Source organism: Lolium perenne, chromosome 1 (assembly GCF_019359855.2).
Source record: "Lolium perenne isolate Kyuss_39 chromosome 1, Kyuss_2.0, whole genome shotgun sequence".
Taxonomy (NCBI): domain Eukaryota; kingdom Viridiplantae; phylum Streptophyta; class Magnoliopsida; order Poales; family Poaceae; genus Lolium; species Lolium perenne.
In genome coordinates this window covers 215,335,153-215,359,521 of record NC_067244.2, presented here as the reverse complement: position 1 = coordinate 215,359,521, position 24,369 = coordinate 215,335,153, and the positions used below count along the sequence as shown (strand labels likewise).

Below are 24,369 nucleotides of genomic sequence, written 5' to 3'. Positions count from 1 at the left end.
GAAGAAGGGGATGCCTTGGGCATCCCCAAGCTTAGACGCTTGAGTCTTCTTGAAATATGCTCGGGTGACCCACGGGGGCATCCCCAAGCTTAGGCTCTTCACTCTTCTTGATCACATTATATCACCCTTCTCTCTTGACCCTTGAAAACTTCTACCACACCAAACTTCTCATAAAATTCATTAGAGGGGTTAGTACTCAAAAAACTTTAATCCACTTTATTTCTGTAGTGACACATTGCAACAACTCAATAAAACATTAGCTACAGCTTTCCACGTTTAGAAAGCCTTACTTAAAGTCCACAAGAGACAATGCAAAAAACAGAGACAGAATCTGTCAAAACAGAACAGCCAGTAAACATGATTTTTTCGAGGTACTTCCGTTGCTCAAATCAGAAAACTAATGAAAGTTGCATACTTATCTGAGGATAACGCATGAATTTTTTCAGGATTTTACGAGTTTTCTACGGAGAGAAAAACTCAAATTCGTGACAGCTAAAAAATCTGTTTCTGCGCAAAAATCCAAATCTAGTATCAACTTTCTATTAGAGACTTTACTTGGCACAACAATGCAAGAAAATAAAGATACAAAGGCATTTCTACATAAGTAAACAACACCTTGACTCAAAAATAAAAGAAAAATTGCAGAAATAAAATAATGGGTTGTCTCCCATAAGCGCTTTTCTTTAACGCCTTTCAGCTAGGCGCAGAAGATTTTAATGATGCTCACATGAAAATAGAAAATGAAGCAAAATGAGCATCAAGAAGCAAATTAAAAACACATTTAAGTCTAACCCGCTTCCTATGCATAGGAATCTTGTACACAAATAAATTCAAAAAGAACAAAGTGACAAGCATAGGAAGATAAAACAAGAGTAACTTCAAAAGTTTCAGCATATAGAGAGGTGTTTTAGTACCATGAAAATTTCTACAACCATATTTTCCTCTCTCATAATTATTTCCAGTAGCTTCATGAATAAACTCAACAATATAACTATCACATAAAGCATGTTTTTCATGATCCATAAACACATAATTTTTATCAAGCTCAAAAATAGTGGGATCAAAACTTTCAAACCCACTTTTTAAAAATCTATAACAAGATGATTGATCATTCTCAAGAGATATGGGACACCTAGATAAAGTCAAGACCTCTCCAATCCCATTTTAATTAGTAGTACAATTAATATTATCAAGTAACATAGGACCATCATCTAGAGCTGTATCATAAACATTTGCTAAGAAAACTCTTTAGTACCATGCATTTCGATATCAGGCACAAACAAAGCATTATCATAAGATTTATCAAAATATCATGGATTATCATAGATAACAGTAGCATAATTATTCTCACAAGTTTTACTCATAGGGAATATTTCAAGAGAATCCACAGGAACATAACATTCATCCTCCTTTGGTAAGCATGGAGGACAATCAAATAGTGTAAGAGATAAAGAGTTACTCTCATTAGAAGGTTGACATGGGTAGCTAATCCATTCTTCCTCCTTTTGTTCATCACTCTCCTCCTCTTTTTCATCCAATGAGCTTTCAGGTTAATCAATTTCTTCTTTCACAGGTTCCTGCAAATTGTGAGTGCATTCTTGTGCATGAATGAGTCTCTCTTTATAATCAATGATATAAGGATTATTGTTGTAATGTTCTATGCAATAATCAAGGATAGAAGAGACATAATCTTTAAGGTCCTTACAAACAACACAGGTTTCATAATTTTTAGACATGAAGGATTCTATTTCAGAAGCTCCCATAAATAAAACAAATTGTTCTACTTCTTCAAATCCAAGATGAATATAGTTATTCCAATGATAGTTCACAATTAAAACTTCTTCACTAAAGCCACATTGGAATTTAAGATGTTTAGTATCCTGTTTAGAGCAACAGTTTATATCATGGCGTTTAAGCAAGATTTTAGCAATTGTATTCAATTTTTCTAACACGGCACTCATGACTTTACCCTTTCTTGATTCTCTATAATTCATATATAATTCTATAAGCTCCATACGGGTTGTGGGTTCTTCCATAACAACAGTTTTTAATTTTTTGGTTTTTCAAATTTTTATGGATTTTCGGGTATATAAGAAAAATAAAATAAGACAAAAACAAACTAGACAAAAGTAAACTAAGCAAAATAATACTAGACAGAAATAAACTAAGCACAAATAAACTAGACAAAAGTAAACTAAGCAAAACAAAATAAAATAAAAACACAGAGAGAGGGAGAGTGTACTCCCCAGGTGAACTAATGAGTAGAGATATGCTCCCCGGCAACGGCGCTAGAAAATAGTCTTGATGACCCACAAGTATAGGGGATCGCAACAGTCTTCGAGGAAGTAAAACTCAAATTTATTGATTCGACACAAGGGAGACAAAGAATACTTATAAGCCTTAGCAACTGAGTTGTCAATTCAGCTGCACCTGGAAAAGCACTAGTAACAGGGGTGATGTGAAAGTAGCAGTAATATGAGAGCAATAGTAACAGTAACACAGCAGCAATAACAGTAACACAGAGGCGATGGCACCAGAAAATAGTTGATACTACTTCCAATGACATATAGGACCGAGTGAGTATTTGATGATGACAGATGGACCGGGGTTCCCAGCTATCTACACTAGTGGTAACTCTCCAATAACAAGTGTTGGGTGAACAAATTACAGTTGGGCAATTGATAGGATTGAAATAGCATTAAGACAGAACATCCAGTCTATTAATCATGTAGGCATGTTTTCCATATATAGTCATACGTGCTCGCAATGAGAAACTTGCACAACATCTTTTGTCCTACCGGCCGGTGGCAGCCGGGCCTCAACGGAATCTACTGGTAATTAAGGTACTCCTTTTAATAGAGCACCGGAGCAAAGCATTAACACTTGGTGAAAACATGTGATCCTCATATCTAAGCCTTCCCCTCCAGTTATCCCAGTTGCTGTCACTCTGGGGCCTCGGGTTCCGGACATAGACATGTGCAAACAATTTATAGATACAATCTAAGCAATAATTATCGAGCTTAAATCTAAGATCATGCCACTCGTGCACTAGTGACAAGCATTAAACACAACAAGATTGCAGCAACAATAACTTCACAAACTTTATAGATAGACTGATCATAATGTAACAATTCATCAGATCCCAACAAACACAACACCGATTATATCAGATGGATCTCAATCATGTAAGGCAGCTCATGAGATCATTGTATTGAAGTACATGAGAGAGAGAGTACCAACTAGCTACTGCTAGAACCCGTAGTCCATGGGGGAACTACTCACGGAGCATGATGGAGGCGGTGGTGTCGATGGAGAAGGCTTCCGGGGGTCAATCCCTGTCCCGGTAGGGTGCAAAAACAGGAACTTCTGACCCCCGAAACTAGGTTTCGCGATGGCGGCGGCGCTCCGGGAGTTCTTCTAGAATATGATCGATCTATCTCGGGTTTTCGCGTCGTGGGGGAATAAATAGGCAAAGGGGTGATGTCGGTGGAGTCCCGAGGTGGGCTCCCCACACGTCGGCGCGCCTGTACGGGCCCGGTCGCGCGGCTGCATGGGGAGGAGGCCGTGGGCCTCCCCCTGGCTTGCCCTTCTGGCTCCGTGTGTCCCTCGGAAAAATAGGAGGTTTGGCTTTTGTTTCGTCGAATTCCGAGAATATTGCCCGAACAGCTTTTCTGGAACAAAAAACAGCAGAAAACAGGAACTGGCACTTCGGCATCTTGTTAATAGGTTAGTCCCAGAAAATGCATAAAAATGATATAAAGTGTATATAAAACATGTAGGTATTGTCATAAAACTAGCATGGAACATAAGAAATTATAGATACGTTGGAGACGTATCAGCCGCCCCGAGCAAGGCCAGAAGAAGCTGAAAGAGCTGAAGAAGGCCGGCCATCCAACCAACAGGTTGCAGGCGTCCTTCGACAAGTGCTGGGCCGACACGAGGGCGCACGCCACCAGGAGGGACGACAAGCACGATGTGCGGTGGAAGGCGATGCTCGCCAACCAGGGCGTCCGGATCGCCTTGCTCAAGGAAACAGCAGCGGCGAAGAAGAGGAACACCGACCTGGCATTCCTGATCGGCGGCAACGACGCCAACATGGACGAGGAGACGAGGGCTTGGTACGACGCCCATCGCCAAGACATCCTCCGGCCACCGTCGGCTCCTTCGTCCTCCGCTTCGACGTCTATTCCCGCCGCTTCGACAACTGCAGACGTCGATGCTTCGCCTGACGATGCCACGCCAGACGCCGATGCATCACCCGATGCCGTAGACGCCGTTGCCAGGACGGGACCGCCGATGAGCCTGTAGTCGTTTAGTTTCGATCGCCGGAATGTGGTTGATCCGATCGCCGGACATTGGCGATTCTTGTGTAGCGGGAAGAAAATATTTTGAATCTAACGCCGCTAAATGGGCGAAAGCCGAGGGTGGAGCTGGGAAAATGTTGCCCCCCGCGCCCTTTTTACATCCAATCTGGCGTTTGTTAAATCCGGATTTTCGCCCGAGGGGGTCGAACGGCTGGGGATGCTCTAAGGGCATCTCCAACGCGGTTCTGTCTTTTGTCTATAAGGGCATCTCCCGCGGCGCGATGCAAACGGACATTGAGAGTCCATTTGCGTCCGCCGGGCTAAAAAATGCGTCAGGTACCACCTCCAGCAGGGCGACGCAAAGTGATCGGGCCGTTCGTAGCGACGCAAACTTGACCCAAATATGCGCCTCAGATGCATCTCTGCGGACCCTGCGCGGACGCGCAAAGTGTCCGCTCGCGTCTGACAGACGTTTCGTTGGGCTTGCCTGGCAGTGACCCTACGTCGATACATCTTCTCAGGCGCGCCAGCGACTGGCGCCGCTGCGTTGCTTCGGCACTCAGCTCCACGTTAATGGCGATGCCTCGGCTGCCGAGCGGCCGCCGCCTACCTCCACCAACCACGTTAATGGCGACGCCACGCGTCCTGCGGCTATCGCCTGCCTCCGGCCTATACAAAGAGGGCGCATGTTCTTCTTCCTCATCCACTCCTCCAAACAAACCCTAGCCACCACAAGCTCCACCGTAGCGCCGCCTAGCTCTTCGTGCGACGCAGCCAGGCCCGCGAGGAAGTCCATGGCGGGTTCTGGTGGCCGGCGAGATGGTCGAGGCCGCGGGCCTGGGCGAGCCCGGGGCCGGGGCCGCCGTGGTGGAGCAGCTATGGCCCCACGCTCGCCGTCGCCTGCGCCCTCCTCGTCTTCGCAGGACGACCGCTGCTCTGAGTTCCTCCTCCGCATCGATGACGACCCACTCAGCATCAAGCGGCTCCCAGACAAGTTCGCCGAGTTCGTCGATTGCGTCGAACCGGCGCACTTGCAACTACGGGAGGCCAACTGCAACTTCTGCCTGTGGACTGTGCAGGTCTTGTTCGACGGGCAGGGCAAGATGTACCTGCACACGGGGTGGGACAAGTTCGCCCGCGACCTCGCGCTCGAGCCCGGCTGCCAGCTCACCTTCCTCTATGAGGGGGACGGCGATATGATCGTCAAGGTGTTCAACGACACAGCCTGCCGCAGGCACTACCACATCGGCAAATCCGGCTCGAACACCGATAGTTAGAACTTAGAGTGTTCTTTCTTTGCAGTGAATATGCCTACGGGCCAGTCGAAGCCAGTATTGAAGGTTTATGGTTGTTCTTCGTCGGAAGAACAAACAGGGGCACCGTCACCAGCTGGATTTTCCAGTTTGTGTGACTGGGTGTGCCCTCGAATGTTCTTTCTTGGCAGCGAACAAACGGAAATCAACACAACTGGTTTCTTTTTAATTTTTTTTAATTTGTGTCAACTATGGTTCAAACTATGTATTAGTTTGTGTAAACCATGTTCCAAACTATGTATTATTTTGTGTAAAATAATGTTCCAATATGTAATATTTGGAACTATGTTTAAATGGAGAAAAGAAAAAACAAGTAAAAAAAATGCATCGCCCCGCTGGAGCCACCCCCAGACGCAAACGGACGCGCGGACGAAAACGATCATTTTAGCGTCCGCGACGCGACGCAAACGGACGCGTGCGGAAAATAAAATACGTCGCACCGCTGGAGATGCCCTAAAGATCTAAACGGACGCATACGGACCAGATAAGTCAGTACTTTGGAGATGGCCTAAGGGCATCAACAACGCGCGACCCATCCCGCGCCTGCGCGTCCGGATGGGTCCAACCGGACAAAAACGCGGCCCAGCGCACGGACCCATCCCAAAAACAAATGGTCGCGGCGTCCGGGACGACCCAAACCCGGTCCAAATCTGGGACGAGTTTGTGTGGCTGCAGACGCCGATTGCTAGTCGCTCGCGTCCTCCCCTTGTCCGCCCCTGGCCCGCCTATCTGTCTCCCAAAAGACAACTCCGCCGCCACCCAAGGACCGGCGATTTGGGAGCGGCGTCGACGCCGGCCACCGTCGTCGAGACGCCGGCAAGTGGGGCGGAACCATAGGTCGAGTCCCCGCGCTGCTTTCGCGGCGTCGTACCAGAGTCGGAGGACGTCATCGCCATCGTTGTTGTCCTCTCACCGTCGCGAGACCTCCCGCCGTCAGCTGCGCCGTTGCAGCCGGAGGTGAGCTCTCGTTCACCGTGTTTGCCAGACCGCAAGTCGACCGGGACGGCCATTGCCTGCAGGTCCCTACGGGCGCATTGGATGGCCTCCGCCTGCGAGGTGTTCGATGAAATGGGCGATCTAAAAATTGTCCCTTTCCATCTGTAGATCATGGTGGACAACAACGACGACTACTTCTTCAAGAACTTCATCGACACGTCATCAGACGAGGAGTCCGACGACGATTTTTTCATGGACGCTGCGCTGATCATCCACGACCACGTTGTCTCGTAGATCCCCGTGTACTGGGGGACCTTGCCGGGGCGCGCGGCCCCCTTGGACCGCAAAAGAGAACGCGGCCACGACCAGCTCTTCACCGACTAATTCCAACCCAAGGCATTGTTCACGCCGGCCATGTTTCTTCGTCGTTTTCGGATGTCCAGACCGTTGTTCCGCCGGATAATGGATGGCGTCAAGCTCTACGACGACTACTTCTGCGCGAAAGTGGATGCAATTGGCAAGGTAGGCCTCTCTTCGTACCAGAAATGCACGGCAGCGATTAGGAGGCTCGCATATGGTGTTGCCAGTGATTTCGTAGATGAGTACACGTGCATGAGTGAGTCCACCTGCTTGGAAGCGATGTACAGGTTCTGCAGAGCAGTGATCGGTTTGTTCGGAGAACAGTATCTCCGGCAACCTACTGCAGAGGACACAGCTCGTCTGTTTCCTGGGATGCTTGGCAGCATAGACTGCATGCACTGGGAGTGGAAGAACTGCCCCTTTGGTTGCCAGGGGGCATACAGCGGCCATTCTGAGGGGTGCACGGTGATTCTTGAAGTTATTGCTTCACATGACACATGGATTTGGCACTCATTCTTCGGAATGGCTGGCTCGCACAATGACATCAATGTGCTGCAGCGCTCTCCGGTGTTTGATAGGCTAGCATATGGTTAGTCCCCTGATATGGATTTTGAGATCAATGACCACCACTACACCAAGGGGTACTACCTTGTTGATGGTATCTATCCACCTTGGGCTACACTCATGAAGACAATCCGAAAACCCAACTCAGAGCAGGAGGCAAGGTTTGCCAAAGAGCAGGAGGCAGCCTGGAAAGATGTCGAGCGGACGTTTGGCATCCTCCAAGCTCGTTGGGCTATCGTAAGACACCCTGCCAGAGCCTGGAATGTGCAAACTCTGTAGGAGGTGATGACCGCTTGTGTAATCATGCATAACATGATTGTTGAGGTAGAGCGGGATAATTCACTCTTTGATAATGACTGGGATGGTCAGGGAGAGTTGGTTACTCCTCAAGGTGGTCCAGCATCATTCCAGGACATCCTCCATGCGCACCATGAAATTCGGGATCTAGCTGTACACAACCAGCTGCAGGCTGATTTGGTCGAGCACATGTGGCAGCATGTAGGCAACAATGCTGCAAACAACAATGATGAAGAAAATTCCGAATCCTAGAGCATTTGTATCGTTTTTATATTTTATTTGAATAATACTTTGTCATTGATTACCTGGACAATGTACTTTATATAATAAATTTTGAGTATTTGAACTATTATATATATATTATAATTTATTATGCGTTTATAGTGAATTTAGAAGCAGATACCTACTATACGGCGCCGCGACCCAAATCTGCCGCGTTGGACGCAGCGCGCAATCCAAACGGACGCGCGGACAGGAGGCTCCGTCTGTGCGTCCGCGCGGCCACCCAAACGGCCCAAAACGGACGGTCCAGCACGTCCGTTTGGGTCGCCGGGTTGGAGATGCCCTAACAATACTGGCGCATCTGCGGACACCGGCCCTGAAACAGGGCATACCCTATCTTTAGGGTGGGCATAAAAACCGTGAAACCGAAAACCGAACCGAAGCCGAAACCGAACTAACCGAAATCTCAGTTTTTTCCATTAACCGCTATTTTTTCGGTTTCCATTTATACTAACCGAATTAAATTTGGTAGAATTCGGTTTTTAGCTCCACCAACCGAACAAGACCGAATAGACCAAATTGAGTAATCTACCATCAATTTGTGCATAACCCAATTGCGTTTGATGTTCCAAAAATTGTTCATTCAATGTATGACTTTGGTCTTTGATGTACTAGCTTTTTCTGAATATAGCGTGAAGCCTGCATGATAGAACACGTCGCTCGAAGTCTAAGCTACCCCTTTTAATCGCTCACGAGTGATGCACCTGTACCACGAGTGCCGCAGCCTACCAAATAGCATCCCTCCACGATTGGTGCTCATTTGTCGATTTCTTGCGCAGTTGATGCTTTTTCTGTTGATATGTCAATCACTATTTTCTTTCTTCGGTGATGCCTACTATTTGTTCAAGTGAGTAGGTTCATTCGGTTTTAACCGAAAACCGAACCGAATTTATCGGTTAACCGAATCTTCGGTTTCCTAAATTTTCATGCCAATTTCGGTTAAAACCGAATGCCCACCCTAATCAAGTGGAGAGGAAGGGGCTCGGTCAAAGCCAAACCTAACTCCAATAGAGAAACCTCATCCAGCGATGATTTTTCAAAACTTGGAGCGCGCAAGGATGTACCATAGCCGATATTCTAAATATGTTGTTTTTTCCATCAAGTCCAGCACCTCTAGGAATTCTGCTGTGGATGGCACAAAGGACAAACAGCTATTTGTGTGCAATAAAAGTGGTAAAATGAAGACATCAACATGCAGGAAGCACCACCTTGTAAGGCAACGGATCCGTAGCATAACCAAAAAGACCGGCTGCAAAGCGCGTTTTAGAATTACAAGAAGAGGCCAGAGTGGCATCTCACAATGTTTATTAATGTATTGAATGCTTGATGTCACATGGGAGAAACAAGTTTATGGGTAACAATTTAGTGCTCACATGTAACAAATAATCAGAGCGATAGCTAAACTGCAATGTAATATACATTCATTGATCTGGTTATATGCAAAATTGACATGCTATGTCCTGTAAAAAACATTAGTACCACACTTCAGAAAAGTAAAATGCTACTGCTCTATACAGAGTCAAAATAAAGAGAGCCGGTGGACAAAAATGCTCTAGTTACCAAATATTGGTGGAGTGTGGATTTTGTACACACAAGTATGGGTGAGGAAGCAATCTGTACTGTCCAGAATAGCAACTGCTTTAAGATTCGGAGCGAAGGGAAGGTGGACGAATTCATTTGGCTGCATTTCTTCTGTCATGTCGCTCGTTGCTTTTCCCGGCCTTTACTCCGCTCGACACGGAGGTTCTGTCCCGGACCAGAAAAACAGAGCGACGTTCGTGGTCGCCATTGCCCATCTCCCCCAAAATTTCTCACTCCAAATCCTCTGTCGCCGTTGCATCCGCCGGCACTCCGTCTCCGTCCGAAAAACTGACCGTCGGTATGCCTCTCCGGCGGAACCAGCTACGCCAGATCGAAGCCATGCTCCCACGCCAGATATTCACCTTCCCCCATTGTTATCGGGCAGAGCAGAGCTCCTCCACGCCGTGCCCGCCCAGGAGTCGTCGGGCCGGAGGTCTCCCGCCAGGGGCTTCCGCTGTCGCGCAGCCGGCCGGGTTTGCCACACCCCCAAACCACCGGCGCGTTGCGTTGGAGGAAGCCGACGAGCAACAGCTGGCGACGCCGCCGTCACGCTGTAGAGCTGCCGTGGACACGGAGAGGTCTAGATTCCGAGTTCATCTTTGGTTCTTGATTCTGAGTGCTGTTTCTCTTTCTTTTAACAACAATTTTTGCTTCTGTGTGTCTCTTTGATTCTGATTATGAGTGGTGTTTGTCTTTCTTTTTTTCGTGCCCCCCACCCCCACGAAATGTCTCCCTCGAGTTCATGGACGGCCAGTTGTGTCTAGCTCTTTTTTTTTCTGTTACACGCCCATCTTATGTTGATGCTATTCTGTTCTTGAATGTCTGTAGAAGGTAAATTTTCTTACGGTTCAATAATTTTGTTCATGGTCTGGTCCAATGCAGAGATATTCTTTCACTTGGTACTTTGTCAGGTACAGTTTGGATATTGCTGTTCGTCCAAAGGTATTTCACCATTCATGTACATGGTGCAGGCATTGCTGGTTTGACACTGGTTTCTGTTGAAGATCATGGCGGGTGGACTAAGAGTGGAGCATTTCTGAGTAGCTGGGAAGGGGCAGTATCAGCAGGCGTTTTTTTTTGCATTTGTTATACTTCCTACATGGATTGTTTAGCAGTAAAGAAGTACGTACATAAACACGTTTTAAGGCTGGCTACCAGAACTCGTTGACGACGCATGGCTTGGTCGGTTGGTCCCTGTCGGGCTGCGCTCAAGGAGACAGGCATGGGCGCCCCCAGAAGAGTGTGCACCACCGATGCGCCGGCAGGTCTGCCGCCCACCACGGCTACGCGCAGCGGGCGCGCCTGGCGGAGGAGGAGCAGGAGATGGAGAGGCATCTAGTGCCTTTGTGGAGGAAAAAGGCTACGTCGTTGCTGTGGCCTGTGGGCATCAACGTCTCCAGGGAACTTCACAGCAGAGGAGTTCAGAGCCTTAATCTGGGATTGCAGAGACAGAAGTTGAGACTTCAACTCACTAATTTCAATCTGGTGGTCGCTACACTGCTCCGCCATCTCTATCTCCCTGCAGATGAGTGCACCACTCTTCAACTCCAGCTCCTTCTGTTCCTAGCAGTATGGGATCTTTTTTAGCATAGGGCGATTTTGCAACTGCAAAGTAGCTAGGAAGGTGAGATTGGATCGGAGAGTTCTTCCCTGAAACTGAGGGTCTGGGACAATGGGGAGCCAGATCCTCCGCTGCTGCACATGGAGTACTCGCCTGACATCATCGGAATCAGAAAAGGGGAAGGGAAGGAAGGAAAGAGGAGACGATGGAAGAGCTGAAGTAGAAAAAGGATGGACGAAGGAAGGAGACGATACAAAGAAAAGCAAGGATATGTGTCCCGGGAATCCTGGGTGCCTGCCCCCTGTCCGAGAATCTCGCACGCCAGACTGCCTTTATGCCGTATCCCATGAGACTGCAACAAATGAATTCCTCTACAGTTTTTTTCTCCGGATCTCAAAGCAGTCTCCTGTTATGGATGGTAGAGATTGCTTCCTCACCCATACTTGTGTGTACAAAGTGATTTCCGAATATTGGTGTATGCCAACCGCATGTAAGAATAATCTCATGGTTATAATTAGTGACAAAAACTTTCATAGCCTCGGAGGCTACTGGTATCGAAATCGCTAGACGCGCACCCGATAGAAAGGAAAACTTCGCATAAAGGTAAGTGCAAGTTAAATTCAATAGTACCTGAGTTGATTAAAAATTCGGATGCATAAAGTCTTTTGAGCCTATGTTCGGCTACAAGTATCCAAACATAGCCTTGGGATCTACTCCCTTCGGGAGCGCTAATCGCACACCTGACGAAAAGAAAGTTCAGAGAAGCGGTAGACAAAAATAAAAGAGGATAAATCTTCAAGTCCATTATTGGAGTACCGATTGCGCACACGACGAAAAAGTCAAATTTTGGGTAAACAAGAACCCGACAACTTCAGCCATTGCACTAGCCAAATAAGGCAACTGACATAAAGTTCATATTCTTAAACCACATCCGCCGTGATAAAATGTATGAATGCCATGTTCATAAGCACGAAGACAAGACCCCAGGATTCGTCATGTGTGGCCTGACACTCGCACAAGCTGCGCTCTACTAGATAATTTCCATATCCACGATATGATGAAAAAATCCGACGGATGCGTTGGGTAGCCAAAATATAGAACTGAAATTCAGAACTCGATAAGAACTCCACGGCTCGAGCTGAATTACAGTAGCATATACTGGATTCGAGTCCAGGACTCGAATTTGAAGTAGGTTCACGATGTTTTTTCCCAGAGCAATTAATTGGTTCCTGATCCGTCAGAAGCACCATGCTTATTGACATGATAAAATATATAATAAAATTGATAAATGAGTCACCCGAGATTTAACCCGAGTCTACGACTCGAGTAGAATCTCGGGAGCTACTGACATGGTATACCTTATTTGGCATTTGAATTCAGTATCCCTAGTGCATATTCAGGAAGAAACCCATAAATTTAAAAGACTGAAGCCTAGGAACTAAGCGTGTCAAATAAGGAAAGGTCTATCTAGGAGCACATAAACATAGCCTTGTATGCTTACTTCTACCCCGACCCAAACTAGACTCCGAGACCTAGCCTCCTATATAAAGGCTAGGAGGTGTTAGCGAGAGGAGGATAGCGAAACAATTGTTGTAACCCTAGATATATTCTAGTATTACGGCAACTTCGCTGGATAATCAATATATCGTTGGACCACCTTATTTGTTTGACCAGCCGATGAAACCATCAACGCACCTCTTTCCCCGAAACAGTCAGTCCATATCCATGGACATTGCCGAGGTTCACCCTCGTTAGTGAGAAAGGAATGACACTAACTCTAGCCCCAAAATCACATAAAGCATTATGAATATTTGTCTTACCAATAGCACAAGAGACAGTTGTTATACCTGGGTGTACTTTCTTAGTTAGAAGTTTTTCATTAAGTGTTTAACTTGTCATTAATGCAACCGTTCAAGGTATTTTATTTTTTTCTATTAAAAGCATCTCTCAGGAATATTTTTAGAGTTGGAATTTGAACAACATCAACAATAGGAAGTTTGAAACGTAGATCCCTCAAAAGAGCTGGGGTAATTCTTCGTTAGGATCAATCTTTCTACGATTGGGGTAATGAATCTTCTTTACCTTGGAAGTATCTTTTACCTCTAGAGTAGATTCGTGACTAGCCACTACCTTCTCCTTCTGCTGCTTTGGTTTTTCACAGACTGTTTCTCTTTTTCTACTATCTCTTCTTCCTTGTGCTCATTACTGGTTTCCCTTTTCCTCATAATGATCTATACTTTCTATAGTTTCAGGGTCTGAGTCCTAAGACTTACCATGTTCTTCGGTATTAACTTCAGAGTTCTCTTTAGTTGCTTGATCTCTCCTACAAGATTCAAGTTGATCATCATCTTGGGAATCAACAAGGTTCTCTTCTTCTTGGCTCATCTCTTGTGTTCCTGTTCCTTGCGGGATTTTTCTGCTTCCAAATGGGGTGGCCCCATCGGTCCTTTTGTAGTTCTTCCACTTCTAGTAATAGTGTTAGTGGAAATAGGAATATTACTATTATTAGGAATAGAGTTTTGATATTCTGCCATTTGCTCACATTGAGTCCGAATCATTTTAATATGATTAGTTAATTGTTTAGTAGCATGAGATATATCATCACAGTTTTCCTCTATCTAAGCAAGGCATTGCTCGTGTACTTGAAGATATTTAAATAAGCTTTTGCGACTCTTCTATTGTTGATACATACATTGTTTAATTATCTTAGGTAGTTCACCTTCTTCTACATCATTTGAAAGGTATCAACTTTAGTATCTTTAAGTTGTTTTGCAGGTATACCTTTCTCTTTCATAGATCTTTGTACTTCGGGCATAATGTCCTCAGATATATAAGCATAGAATTTTTAACTTTTGTACCCATGTCAGGATTGTACTGTTCATCATGGGAGGCCCTCATTGCAATGATCTTCTTACATTCTTCTACTGGTAGTTCACTGAGAAGTCCTCCTGCAAATGAATCGATCATTTGCTTACCTTCACAATTAAGACCATCATAAAAGTATTATATAATAGCATAATAGAAGAATCCATGATTAGGTATTGTATTAAGGAAAACTGAAAATCTCCTCCAATCTTGAGAACAACTTTCTCCAACCTTCTGCATAAAGTTGGTTATCTCAATTCTAGAATCACTTCTTTTGTAAAAGAAAGAATTCTTTGCGTAAAAGCTTTAACGCATTCTTTCCAAGTAGTTATACATTAATGAGGTAGAGCTAGTAACCAAACAAAGGCTTTATCCTTTATATACCATCAAAATAATTTTAGGTATACCAATTCTTTAGCAACCCCTCTTGGTCCAACGATATTGCAGAGACTGCTAAAATGAAACACGTGGTGCATAGGATTTTCATCATTTTATCGTTTAAAAGCTAGCTCTTGAACTTTGATTATTAATTCAGTTTTAATTTCAAATTCTTCAACTTCAACATCATCAACACGTATGGGTTTTCTTGTAGCATGTCTAGTAGGTGCTCCATATTCTCTCAGAGTTTTCTCAGGCTCTTCCTTAGCCTTGTTAGTGATAGTCATATTTGTCATCAAAGAACTGAAACTATTTATGTGAATAGCGTTTGAGTTTGCAAGATTATGAAAAATATATGAACATCTAGATTCTGGTGTACGGTCAGGATAATGCACTAGATAAGTTTTACGAAAGCGTGTAGATACTTTATCTTCAACAGAGATCATTTAAACAAAACTTACTGATGTCAAGAAAGAACACTTAGCGCTTAGCTCCCCGGCAACAGCGCTAGGAAATAGCTTGATGACCTGCAAGAGCATATTATCGTTTAAGCACGTTTCAGTGAAAGTATTAGATCTGATTTGATATCAATTCCAACAAAGAGCCGAAAGGTAAGTATTCTATAGGTGTTTCTGACGCACCCAAGGTGTCACAAGTTTTGAGTGAATTGACTGTAAGTATCATAAAGGGAAAAAAGATGGTTGAGTGTGGTTGAATACGAACCGGTAAAATAAAGTACTAAAGTAAATAAAAGGTAAAAGATCGCGAGGGATGTTTAGAGTTCCCGCTGATGAGAATTTAGGTGCGGAGAGATTCAGTTCATGATGATAGTGAATGTGCCAAATGAAATAAGTGTACTATGACATTATAATATTATGATATGAATAGGCAAGAAACCCATAAATAATCAAGACTCCTCTTGGTAGATTTCATCTGACTTCATTAGTATTGTTACCTGTTACCACCAGCCATGGTCAGCTCAACAATAAAGGTCCAAAGACCGGATCAATGCAATAGGTTTTATGGTTCCTTGTTATCTCCAAGTCATACTACATCAACTCTGAGGCCTACCATGTCACTCGGAAGTCGCGGGAGTTAGTAAACAAGATCATGTATGTGGAGTTCTCTGAATCATGTTGCCAAGGCCTTTAAATTAGACAAGAAGCATTATGAATAACACAAGCAATCAAAGCACTCATAACAATAATTATCATAGCCACCAATGGATGGAGATGAAAAGGGCACAACACATGTCACCAATCCTTTACATCTCCCATGCCTATGGAAATTTACTCGCACATGAGAGGGGAAAACGCAAAGAGATAACCATAAGCTAAATGGGGTTCATCTTAGTATTACCATAGATCTCCACAATGAAGTTGTAGATCAAACCAAATACAAGCAAATGTATCATTGGAGTTCTTCAAACCCTAATATTAGAAGTGTGAATATCTCTCTGTCTTTCTCTCTTATGCAAGGAGAATCAACAATGAATGGGGGATTAGGAGGATGGAGATCGCAGATCGGATTGCACTGATGTTCTTCTCCGTCGGATCTCTTCTCATCTCATCTGAAATGTGCGGCGAGTGTGTTTTCTGTTTTGTGTCTTCCTCTTCTATTTTTCTTGTCCTCTGCCCTTCACGAAAGTTGCTCCTTTTGAAGATAGGAAAGCGGTGGTACGTCGTACGGCCGGGCCGTATGGGCAGGCTCCGGACGTACCAATGCTCACCAAAACATCTGGAATGCGTTCTACTTTGTCCGTGAATTAGGAGGTTCCCGAATTTTCTCCAATTACTCATAAATGGATTCCACTCCTTCCAAAAGTGTTGGGCACCTAAAAGTCACAATACAAAACAAGGTTTATCGGTTTTAGTAATTAGTGTTAGTCAAAACCAACAAACCATCGAAACTAAACAAAAATGAGTAGAAAGCCCTTTAAAAATGTGATAAAATAGGATCTATCAATGGTACTCTAGACTTGGACAATATAAGAATTGATTTTATTGCTCTCATCCCAATGTGCCAAATCTTGAAAGCCCTTAAGATTTTAGGTCCATATATCTTGGCAGTATGGCATGAAACGTAATTACTAAATTGTTGGCAAAAAGAGTTCAGAGAGAGATTATTCCTATGTTCTACAAAAATCAGTACGGTTTCATTAAACACATAACCATACAGTTGTGCATTGCCTGAGCTTTTGAATATCTCCACATTTGAACAAATCAAAGTAAGAGATTTTCATTATGAAAATAGATTTTGAAAAGCATTCCCATCAACGGCGGCGGCTGCTCTTTTTGATGATAGTTATATCCAAGCTTCTACGTTTTCTAATTGTGAGTTTAGTTTCTGTAATAGGGAAGCAAACTTTGTTGCTGATTGCTTATCGAGAGAGACGGATTCACTCCCTTGTGTGTGGGTAGATGATCCGCCGAATTTTATTGTTTCCCTTTTAATTGACGATGTATCTGTTATTTAATTAATAAAGATTGCAGCAGAGTCCTGCTGTTTCTCTCAAAAAAAAAATGTATAGTATAGTACTATTCTTCCTATGTTAAAGCATTTTAGATTTGGGGATAAATTTATCTCTTGTATTGGATGGCATCTTAAATAGAGCCACCACTTCTATCTTCTATCTATTATATAATTAAAACAACAAACAAACAATGGTCTAGATTAAGCAACACGTAACGAACCGTTCGGATTAAAACTTAAAAATAAGGCTAAATTGGAAGGGGAAAGTCAGTTAGAATATTAGACATGTAAAGAAAACGATTCGCATCCATTAGTTGGACACAAGATATGATTTTTTCTCTCGCCCAATCTGCTGCGATCGTGATCTTGCGAGGCAAGATAAATTTTTTCCGGTGATCCGATCTCCGCTTATGACATCTAGATCGAGTCCAAATAGACTAGAAAATCTTTCTCCGGCCGAAGAACATCTACCGTGGACGCCGCTCTGACATTGATTCGCCGTGTAGCGGCATCCGCGCATCATGCAGGTCGGGCATCATGGCCGCAGCAGCTAGCCGGCGAATTTTGCGCCGTCTCCAACGTCTGTCGCAACTAATCTAGGTACGTAATGGGATCTTCGCCTTATGACGCAACAGACCACCATTGCACATGCAGTCCTGCAAGATCGATCAAAGACCTGCATCATAGTGATAGCCAAGAGCTAGATACGATCAAAGACGTGCTTCATGGAGACATCGCAGAGGTAGGTACACGTACGCGAGTGGTACATATCCTGTCCAAGTTCTGTTCTTTCATAGTGTCATATATATCTTTGTAGTACAACATAGAATCGATATCTATGTTTTTTTCAACAGTAACATCATGGGCAATGTAAAACAAGGGTGCACACCTACCAGGAGCACAATCTGATCAATCCCAGGAATAGATCGGCCAAGTTTTGCAAGCAGGGGTGAGTCTTTTAAGAACGTACTGTCGTGGAGGAAGTTCGCACAATCACCCGCCCTAACTTGATGCAGCCATCCACCGCAGCTAGGGATGGCCAGTCCAGCACTCATTACTCAGCTCCAGAACATGTATGATGTATCGTAAGTTCCTGACATAGATAAGCAGTTTATGCACCTATTTCCCATCAGATCCCCGTGCTTTCTTGATCTGGAAAAATTTCCAACGTAGGAGCATTAGCAACCCAGCAGTTTTGTGTGATTTTCTGGTCATTTTTTCTTGGATCCGGCTCTTATTATGCAATTGGCATGGCTTCTACATCAGGTAATCGTTTTCTTCAGGGTCAATTCCTTTCTTACAATAGGACTCCTCATCCACGATTTACTTCCTGCATCTAATCCATGCAGAACTTGATTGCATGATGTTCTGTTCTCAAGTCTTGCACTGACGTTCCTGAGATGCAAGGGGGACTTAGATGAGAAATTTATGTACCTGCCTTGTATCCATGACGGAGAAGACCATGCAATCAGAAGTAACAATACTGAGCATCGAGTTGAGATGTGGCAAGAGTATGCGATTTGTATTTGAGCTGTGTTACGGTGATTGGGTAGTACTACAGAGTACTACCTGGTACTACCGTTGCGATTATTTCTGTCCGTCCGATGAGCCTAATTAATTTAATTCTTAAATTAACATTCCGAGGGGTATTATGGTAACTTCAGACTACATAACTGCCCCGCACGACCAGACCTCGTGAGTCGTGACCACTCCCCTCGCCAGAGACCAGACGCGCCGCCCCTGCCTCGCCTCTGTTTCCTCCCCTTAGCCGCCGCCGCTCGCCGAACGCACAGCCTCTCGCCGGACCCGGACGCGCCCCCTGCCTCGCCTCCGTTCTTACCCTTACCCGCTGCCGCACGCCGGATACGGAGACGCTCACTGACGCGCCAATGAATCAGCGCTCCGCCTCCGCATCCACTTCTGCACCTCTCCTGGATCGCCTTCCTCACCTAGGAGCTCGGCATGCTCGCACTCCAGATCGTCCGCTTCGTGCGGGAGGTTGCTCGAACCTCTCGGAAGGTGCACTGCACCGGAACCGCCGGGGATCTCCCACTCCGAACCCCCGCGGTGGCCACGACCGTTCACTCCACAGCCACGTTCACGCCAGTGATCTCCACCTGAAAGTGCAGAGGTCCTCAAAGACAGCTAGGTACACATTTAACCCAAATCAGCTTGCTTTTTTTTGGGATCACAGACTAATCACAAGTTCATGCATATACACAACCATAGGAGTAGTATTTTCTTACAGGAAACATCTGAAGATATGTACTCTATGAAACGACCAGAAACAGTAACCAGAGTCCATTTTCTTTGCCATCCAACAACTGAATATTCCTGGAGAAACAATAATCAGAGCTAAACTTGTCATTTGATACCATATATACATGGTTAAAGTATGCAGTATTAAATATTCTTGGAGAAATATATAGTGAAGAAAGGGATAGTTCTTTGTAATTTTGGAAATCCATGGGATATGAATGCCATGCTCTCCTGCATGTTCTCAGACACATTGAGAATTCAACGTTGTATTTACAATCAGGAAGAAATAAAAAAAATCACCAGTTGAGGATGTTGTGCATGTACAAGAGGACTGAAGCCAAAGAAGTGGAAAAGATCGAACTCAAAATGCGGCTATTGCAGGGTGGAGGGTCACAATCGGTGTAAATGCACCAAGCGGATAGAGGTAGTAAATTATACACTACAAAAGTTGTTTTTTGCATATGGTTGGCTTGTAAATTTAGTGAGTGAAATTAATTGTGTTTTGGCTGTGCAGGACAACAATCTGGCGGAAGCTTGTTAGCTCTCTACACTTTGGGCTTTGTCTTAGGTTTTTTTTGAATAATCCTAGATGATTAATTCACTTATGTTGTTAAGTTCTGAAAATAGAAGTGCAGACACAAAATTGTGTGAACCACCTTCCTACTTTGCCTTTGGTGCTTTGAAATTTCGAGCCAAGGGTGCAATGCTCAGAAGATGCTTTAAATCACTGACCATGACCAGTGTTGCTCGTGTGCAGGCGTTGGGTTCTGGGAAGAATGATGAGGATCATGCTGGAACACCTGATCGCAATTGCCTTTTCTTACATGACCATGTGATCTACAAGGCTTGCCTGGAGGACTGCCCCCGGAGCAGTGTCATGACATAGTTTTAGTTTACACATGCACGGAGTTTTACAATGAATCTATTTTCATTTAATACCATTCCCTGTAGCATGTATATGTGTTCCCTAACTTCTTAATTTCCCTGGATCCTGGGCTCTCGCTGCATGCTGCTGCTAGTGTTGGTTTTAGAATCCTGAACAACCTGGCCGTCTTGCTACTGGTGGATGCTGGTCATTGTTTGAAGGACAAGTAGATGACAAATGAGGATAATTATGTTATTTCAGGGTTGAAAGGAAAAACCTGTCTGGAAGAGCTTTTTCTTTGTACATAAGATTGTTGAAATTTCAGGCCTGCTAATATTTTGAAATATAGATGATGTTAACATTGAATATACATGTGGCAGCACTGCTATCAGTTTCTGCAAAAAAAAGGCAAAAATTGCATTCTCAGTTTTCCCCTTTGGAGGAAGTAGTTAAATTCCATACTAGTCCAAATGGTTCGGATAAATTCTCAGTTTTCCCCTTTGGAAAAATTAGTTAAATTCCGTAAATTGAACTATGCTACCTGATAGAACTTAGCGGGCTTTTGCGTAGTGTGATTCTGGATATAGTTGTACTATTATGCAACAATACTAAACTGAGAATCAAGCCACTTATCAAGTCAAGCTTAGTAGCCAATTTTTCAATGCATGTCAACTCCAGGTTATATAGGGATGCTTGTAGCTATACCAACACTTTCATGTAAAAGTGACGTCATCAATATCACTACTTTCTCTGATCAAGGCCATTGTGGGCTGACTAAAAAGTAGACTGCTAACTCAAGACCCTCATAATTTTTTTAACCATACCATGGATATATTACCTACAGGTTTTATTTGATTTTTTACACGATCTGAGATTGCTTTAAGTGAAGAAAAATCATAGTTTTAACTCGAGACCACCAGCATGTAAATGCTTAACCTACGGAACTACTTCAAAATGAGTTAATCTTCGGTTGATTTCCAAGAGTTCTAATGAAATAAGCCAATGCACTGGAGACACCTTCCAAATAAGAGAACACAAAATACATGGTAGACATAGATGTTACGAAAACAATGTAGCAGTTGAACTGCTCATAAAAGTTTTAACCATTCGCACCCACATTTGTTCAGAATAAAAATAAAAAATAGCACCCAAATATCATCTGTAAAATCACAAATTGGAGTAGAGAAATCTGTGTATGGTAAAGTGAACAAAGATGAGTGGTTGAATTACAGTTTTTGTCAACAAGAGTAGAGACTATGTGTGCATGTGCTCATCGAAACTGCTAAAGTTCAATGTCCTGTTATGAGTGTTCAGTTCAGGTTGCTCCGTCCTTGGTGACGACCCATCTTTCTCCAATTTCTCATGCTCCTACTTTAACACCCGATCCGTGGCCGGACGTTCTTCCATCATCTTCCGGTCCATCTCCTCATGCTCCGACTTCACCTTCATTTACATCTCCTCATGGATGCTTTTGAACTTCCGCTCCAGCTTGTCGCACTCCTGCTTCATCACCCTGTCCATGGCTGCAAGTTCTTGCCTCACCTTCTTGTCCATCTCATCATGCTCGCACTGCACCCTCTTGTCCATATCGTCACCCTCGTGATGCACATGTGTATCCACCCCCACATTGTTGTGACACACCTTTGAATCCATGGTCCCTACAAAATGTAGCATTCAGTTAATTTTAATTCTTCATTTGGTGAACAACAAGAGGTCAAATTCTGTGCATAGTAAAACCAGGTATATTTTATGTTTAGTACCATTGATCTAATGGGCTGCGTACCTACAATTATTCAGGTTGCAGGACTAGTATTCAAAACAGCCAACGTGAGCTACCTACATACAAATTTTCAGTCTTTCAAGGTCTGAAGAGAGTGCTTCATTTTCTAAATCTACCGAAGATTTAAAAACATAGCTCATATACCATAGACTTGATTACTTGCAGGTAAACAAGAGGCTATTAAAATGAACATGACTTGTACGCGGCATGAATCAGAAATTCTCAAAAAAGCTAACTAGAAACACCACAATATTATTAATATTCTTAAGCTGAAACACACTCCAAGACAACAGAAGTAGCACTATAATAATAGCTCATAAGTTAATTGTGCCTCTTAGCCTAACCCAGCATGTAAGCATAGTTGAATTTGCTTTTCTGAATTACGCAAGATGCAACGGATGTTCTCAGCTTCATTAGCAGATGAAATTAGTAATTGTTTGAGCTTTATAAGCGCACAAAATAATGAAGAATCCGCACATGCCTTTGAACCTACTACTGAATACTACCTAGACATCAAGCAAAAGCAAAACAGATCGGAACAAGTATGCAAATACAGAAAGTGATATATTGTTACCAGCTATAGTCAATGAATTTTAGTAAGACAATATAGCAACAACTATGAGCCAGTATGATATTTTGCACATCTAATAAATCAATAGATGCCATGATACACTTAGCCTAATTATTTGCTGGCAAAAACTTATTCTTACAGTAGTTATATTGGCTGCAATCGAACAGGTAGTGGGATTAACTCATGCTTAACCAACACTTTACGGTTATATTCTCATGTGTCATTCAGAGTAGTTGTGACTGTCAGAAAATGAGTTTGAAACCATATGCAGCATCCCTACTGAATTTATAATTCTAGATACAATGAAAAATCAACGAACACTAGCTCCATTCAGGACATGGATCCATTCACCTTGGCCAAGCAACCATTGTAATCAACGAACACTAGCTCCATTCAGGACAGGGATCCATTCACCTTGGCCAATCCACCATTGTAATCAACGAACACTAGCTCTATTCAGGACGGGGATCCATTCACCTTGGCGAAGCAACCATTCTTGCTGCACATGTCCATCGGTGCATTAGCAACTGAACCCAAAAAAAAGTGTTGTAGTGGATCGGACACACCTGAGATAGCACCTGATCATCATCGTCACCGCCACCAGTGCCTCTGACACGTCGCGCTGGCCACCCCCAACTTCGACACCGCGCTTACCATGGGCTCCACCTCGTCTGCCTTGGCCTGGCGCGATGTAGAGCAGGCGGCTAGTCCTGCGGCGGCCCGGACACCCGCAGCTTCTATGCCACGCTCAATTTCTACATCTGGCTACAACTACTTTTCCTCGCCCCGGCGGTCCACCGGTGGTGACCTGGAGGTCGTTGGAGAGCTCCACGTCTTGCAGACGATGAGCTGCGGGTGGATCACGTCGTCCTGGGCAACGAATCCCGCGCGGAGCTGCACGGCACGGTACGAGGTGTGGCCGCCGTCCAGCACGGTGCCGGAGTGGCGGCCGGAAAGGGGAATTTTGCAGGGGCTAGGGGGTGGTGCTGGTGAGCGAGCGCGGACGGACGGCGAGGCAGTATTCCGGCGGGGAGGGGGTCGTGTTGTGAGGGGGAGGGCGTCAGCATCAGGGAGGCGGCCAGGGGCAACGGCCGACTCCATGGTGCGATGGGAATGGGATGGAGCGGCGACGAGAGGAGGGAGAAGTCAGAGTATGGAGTGCATCTGGACGTGAATTACATAATTGCCCTTTTATTAAATTAAAATAAATAAATAATTTCAGTACTTACTAGTACTTTCCAGTACTTAATTTTCAGTTCTTTTCAGTACTACTGATTTTCCCACCGTAGGATTAACCAGGGTGAACGGCTCCTAAATTCCCCAACCATAGTAAAAGTTGTATTTGTATTTATGTGTGTCCCTGTCGCTACAAAAGGTTCATCCTTTATTGTGAAAACAAGAAAAGACTTGATAAGATTTTTTTTAATGGATTTCTCTCCGCTGGATAGCCTGCTGCCAATCTACATCAACAGAAGGTAAGTTAAGGACTGAGGTGGTGTTATTTTCTCTTCGTTTATATATTACACTGATACTTGCAAACCAATTTTCCATCAATTGATAGTTATAATTGATTGTTAGCATTGGAAAATGATATAAACCATGGACTACAAAACTAAGAAACAAATAGGATTTAGAGCTTCTTCTTTGACCAGATTTATCATTATGCGAGTATTCCGTGGTGAACTGATAATTCTATGTAATCTAATTCCATAACTGCACATTCTGTAGTTGAAATATGGCATTCCGAAGCAAGTGGCAATTAATTAATATTTTCCCAATTTAATAAGATTTTTTATCAGCTTTTTCACGTTGTATAAATTTGCGCTGATCAAAGCTCTTACCTCATTATCTTATCATCGATTATGTGAAATTTTAACAGTTCATTACCCTTGAAATGACTCCATAATTGTAGCTTTGATTGTATATAAATCTATATCATACGGAAGCTCTTTGAAACGAACCCCATATTTTTAAAATCCTT

General features: G+C 44.0%; 1 protein-coding gene, 1 long non-coding RNA gene and 1 other non-coding gene across 8 annotated transcripts; 2 read left to right on the top strand and 1 right to left on the bottom strand.

Moving 5' to 3' along the window:
- The first annotated feature begins 14,223 nt into the window (after window positions 1-14,223).
- Window positions 14,224-14,329, top strand: LOC127328038 (small nucleolar RNA R71). The gene has a single exon (XR_007868945.1). It is a non-coding gene; the product is annotated as a small nucleolar RNA R71 (small nucleolar RNA).
- Window positions 14,330-18,524: 4,195 nt separating this feature from the next.
- LOC127323740 (uncharacterized) lies at window positions 18,525-23,717 on the bottom strand. 5 transcript variants are annotated; one of them, XM_071823400.1, is made up of 4 exons: window positions 22,955-23,562; window positions 22,740-22,887; window positions 19,160-19,247; window positions 18,525-19,030 (listed from the first exon to the last, which is right to left on the bottom strand). In XM_071823400.1, exons 2-4 carry the CDS (start codon window positions 22,779-22,781, stop codon window positions 18,789-18,791), a joined length of 372 nt encoding a protein of 123 aa, XP_071679501.1. In that variant the 5' UTR covers window positions 22,782-22,887; window positions 22,955-23,562; the 3' UTR covers window positions 18,525-18,788. The 5 variants fall into 5 exon arrangements, 2 of the variants coding, with proteins under 2 accessions (XP_071679501.1, XP_071679502.1); XM_071823401.1 differs by having other exon boundaries at window positions 22,967-23,562; XR_007865919.2 differs by having other exon boundaries at window positions 22,803-23,557.
- Window positions 18,938-20,403, top strand: LOC127323769 (uncharacterized). 2 transcript variants are annotated; one of them, XR_007865936.2, is made up of 2 exons: window positions 18,938-19,062; window positions 19,418-20,403. It is a non-coding gene; the product is annotated as an uncharacterized lncRNA (long non-coding RNA). The 2 variants fall into 2 exon arrangements; XR_007865939.2 differs by having other exon boundaries at window positions 18,941-19,062; window positions 19,453-20,403.
- Window positions 23,718-24,369: the final 652 nt, after the last annotated feature.

What these genes read in the sequence shown, in the direction of transcription:
- LOC127323740 (XM_071823400.1), bottom strand. Translation starts at nt 22,781, where the DNA reads ATGGAGCTAGTGTTCGTTGATTACAATGGTTGCTTGGCCAAG. An exon ending in ACAATGGTTGCTTGGCCAAG is followed by an intron (nt 19,248 to 22,739) that starts GTGAATGGATCC and finishes TTGTTTCTCCAG; the next exon opens with GAATATTCAGTTGTTGGATG. An exon ending in CATATCTTCAGATGTTTCCT is followed by an intron (nt 19,031 to 19,159) that starts GTAAGAAAATAC and finishes CTGCACTTTCAG; the next exon opens with GTGGAGATCACTGGCGTGAA.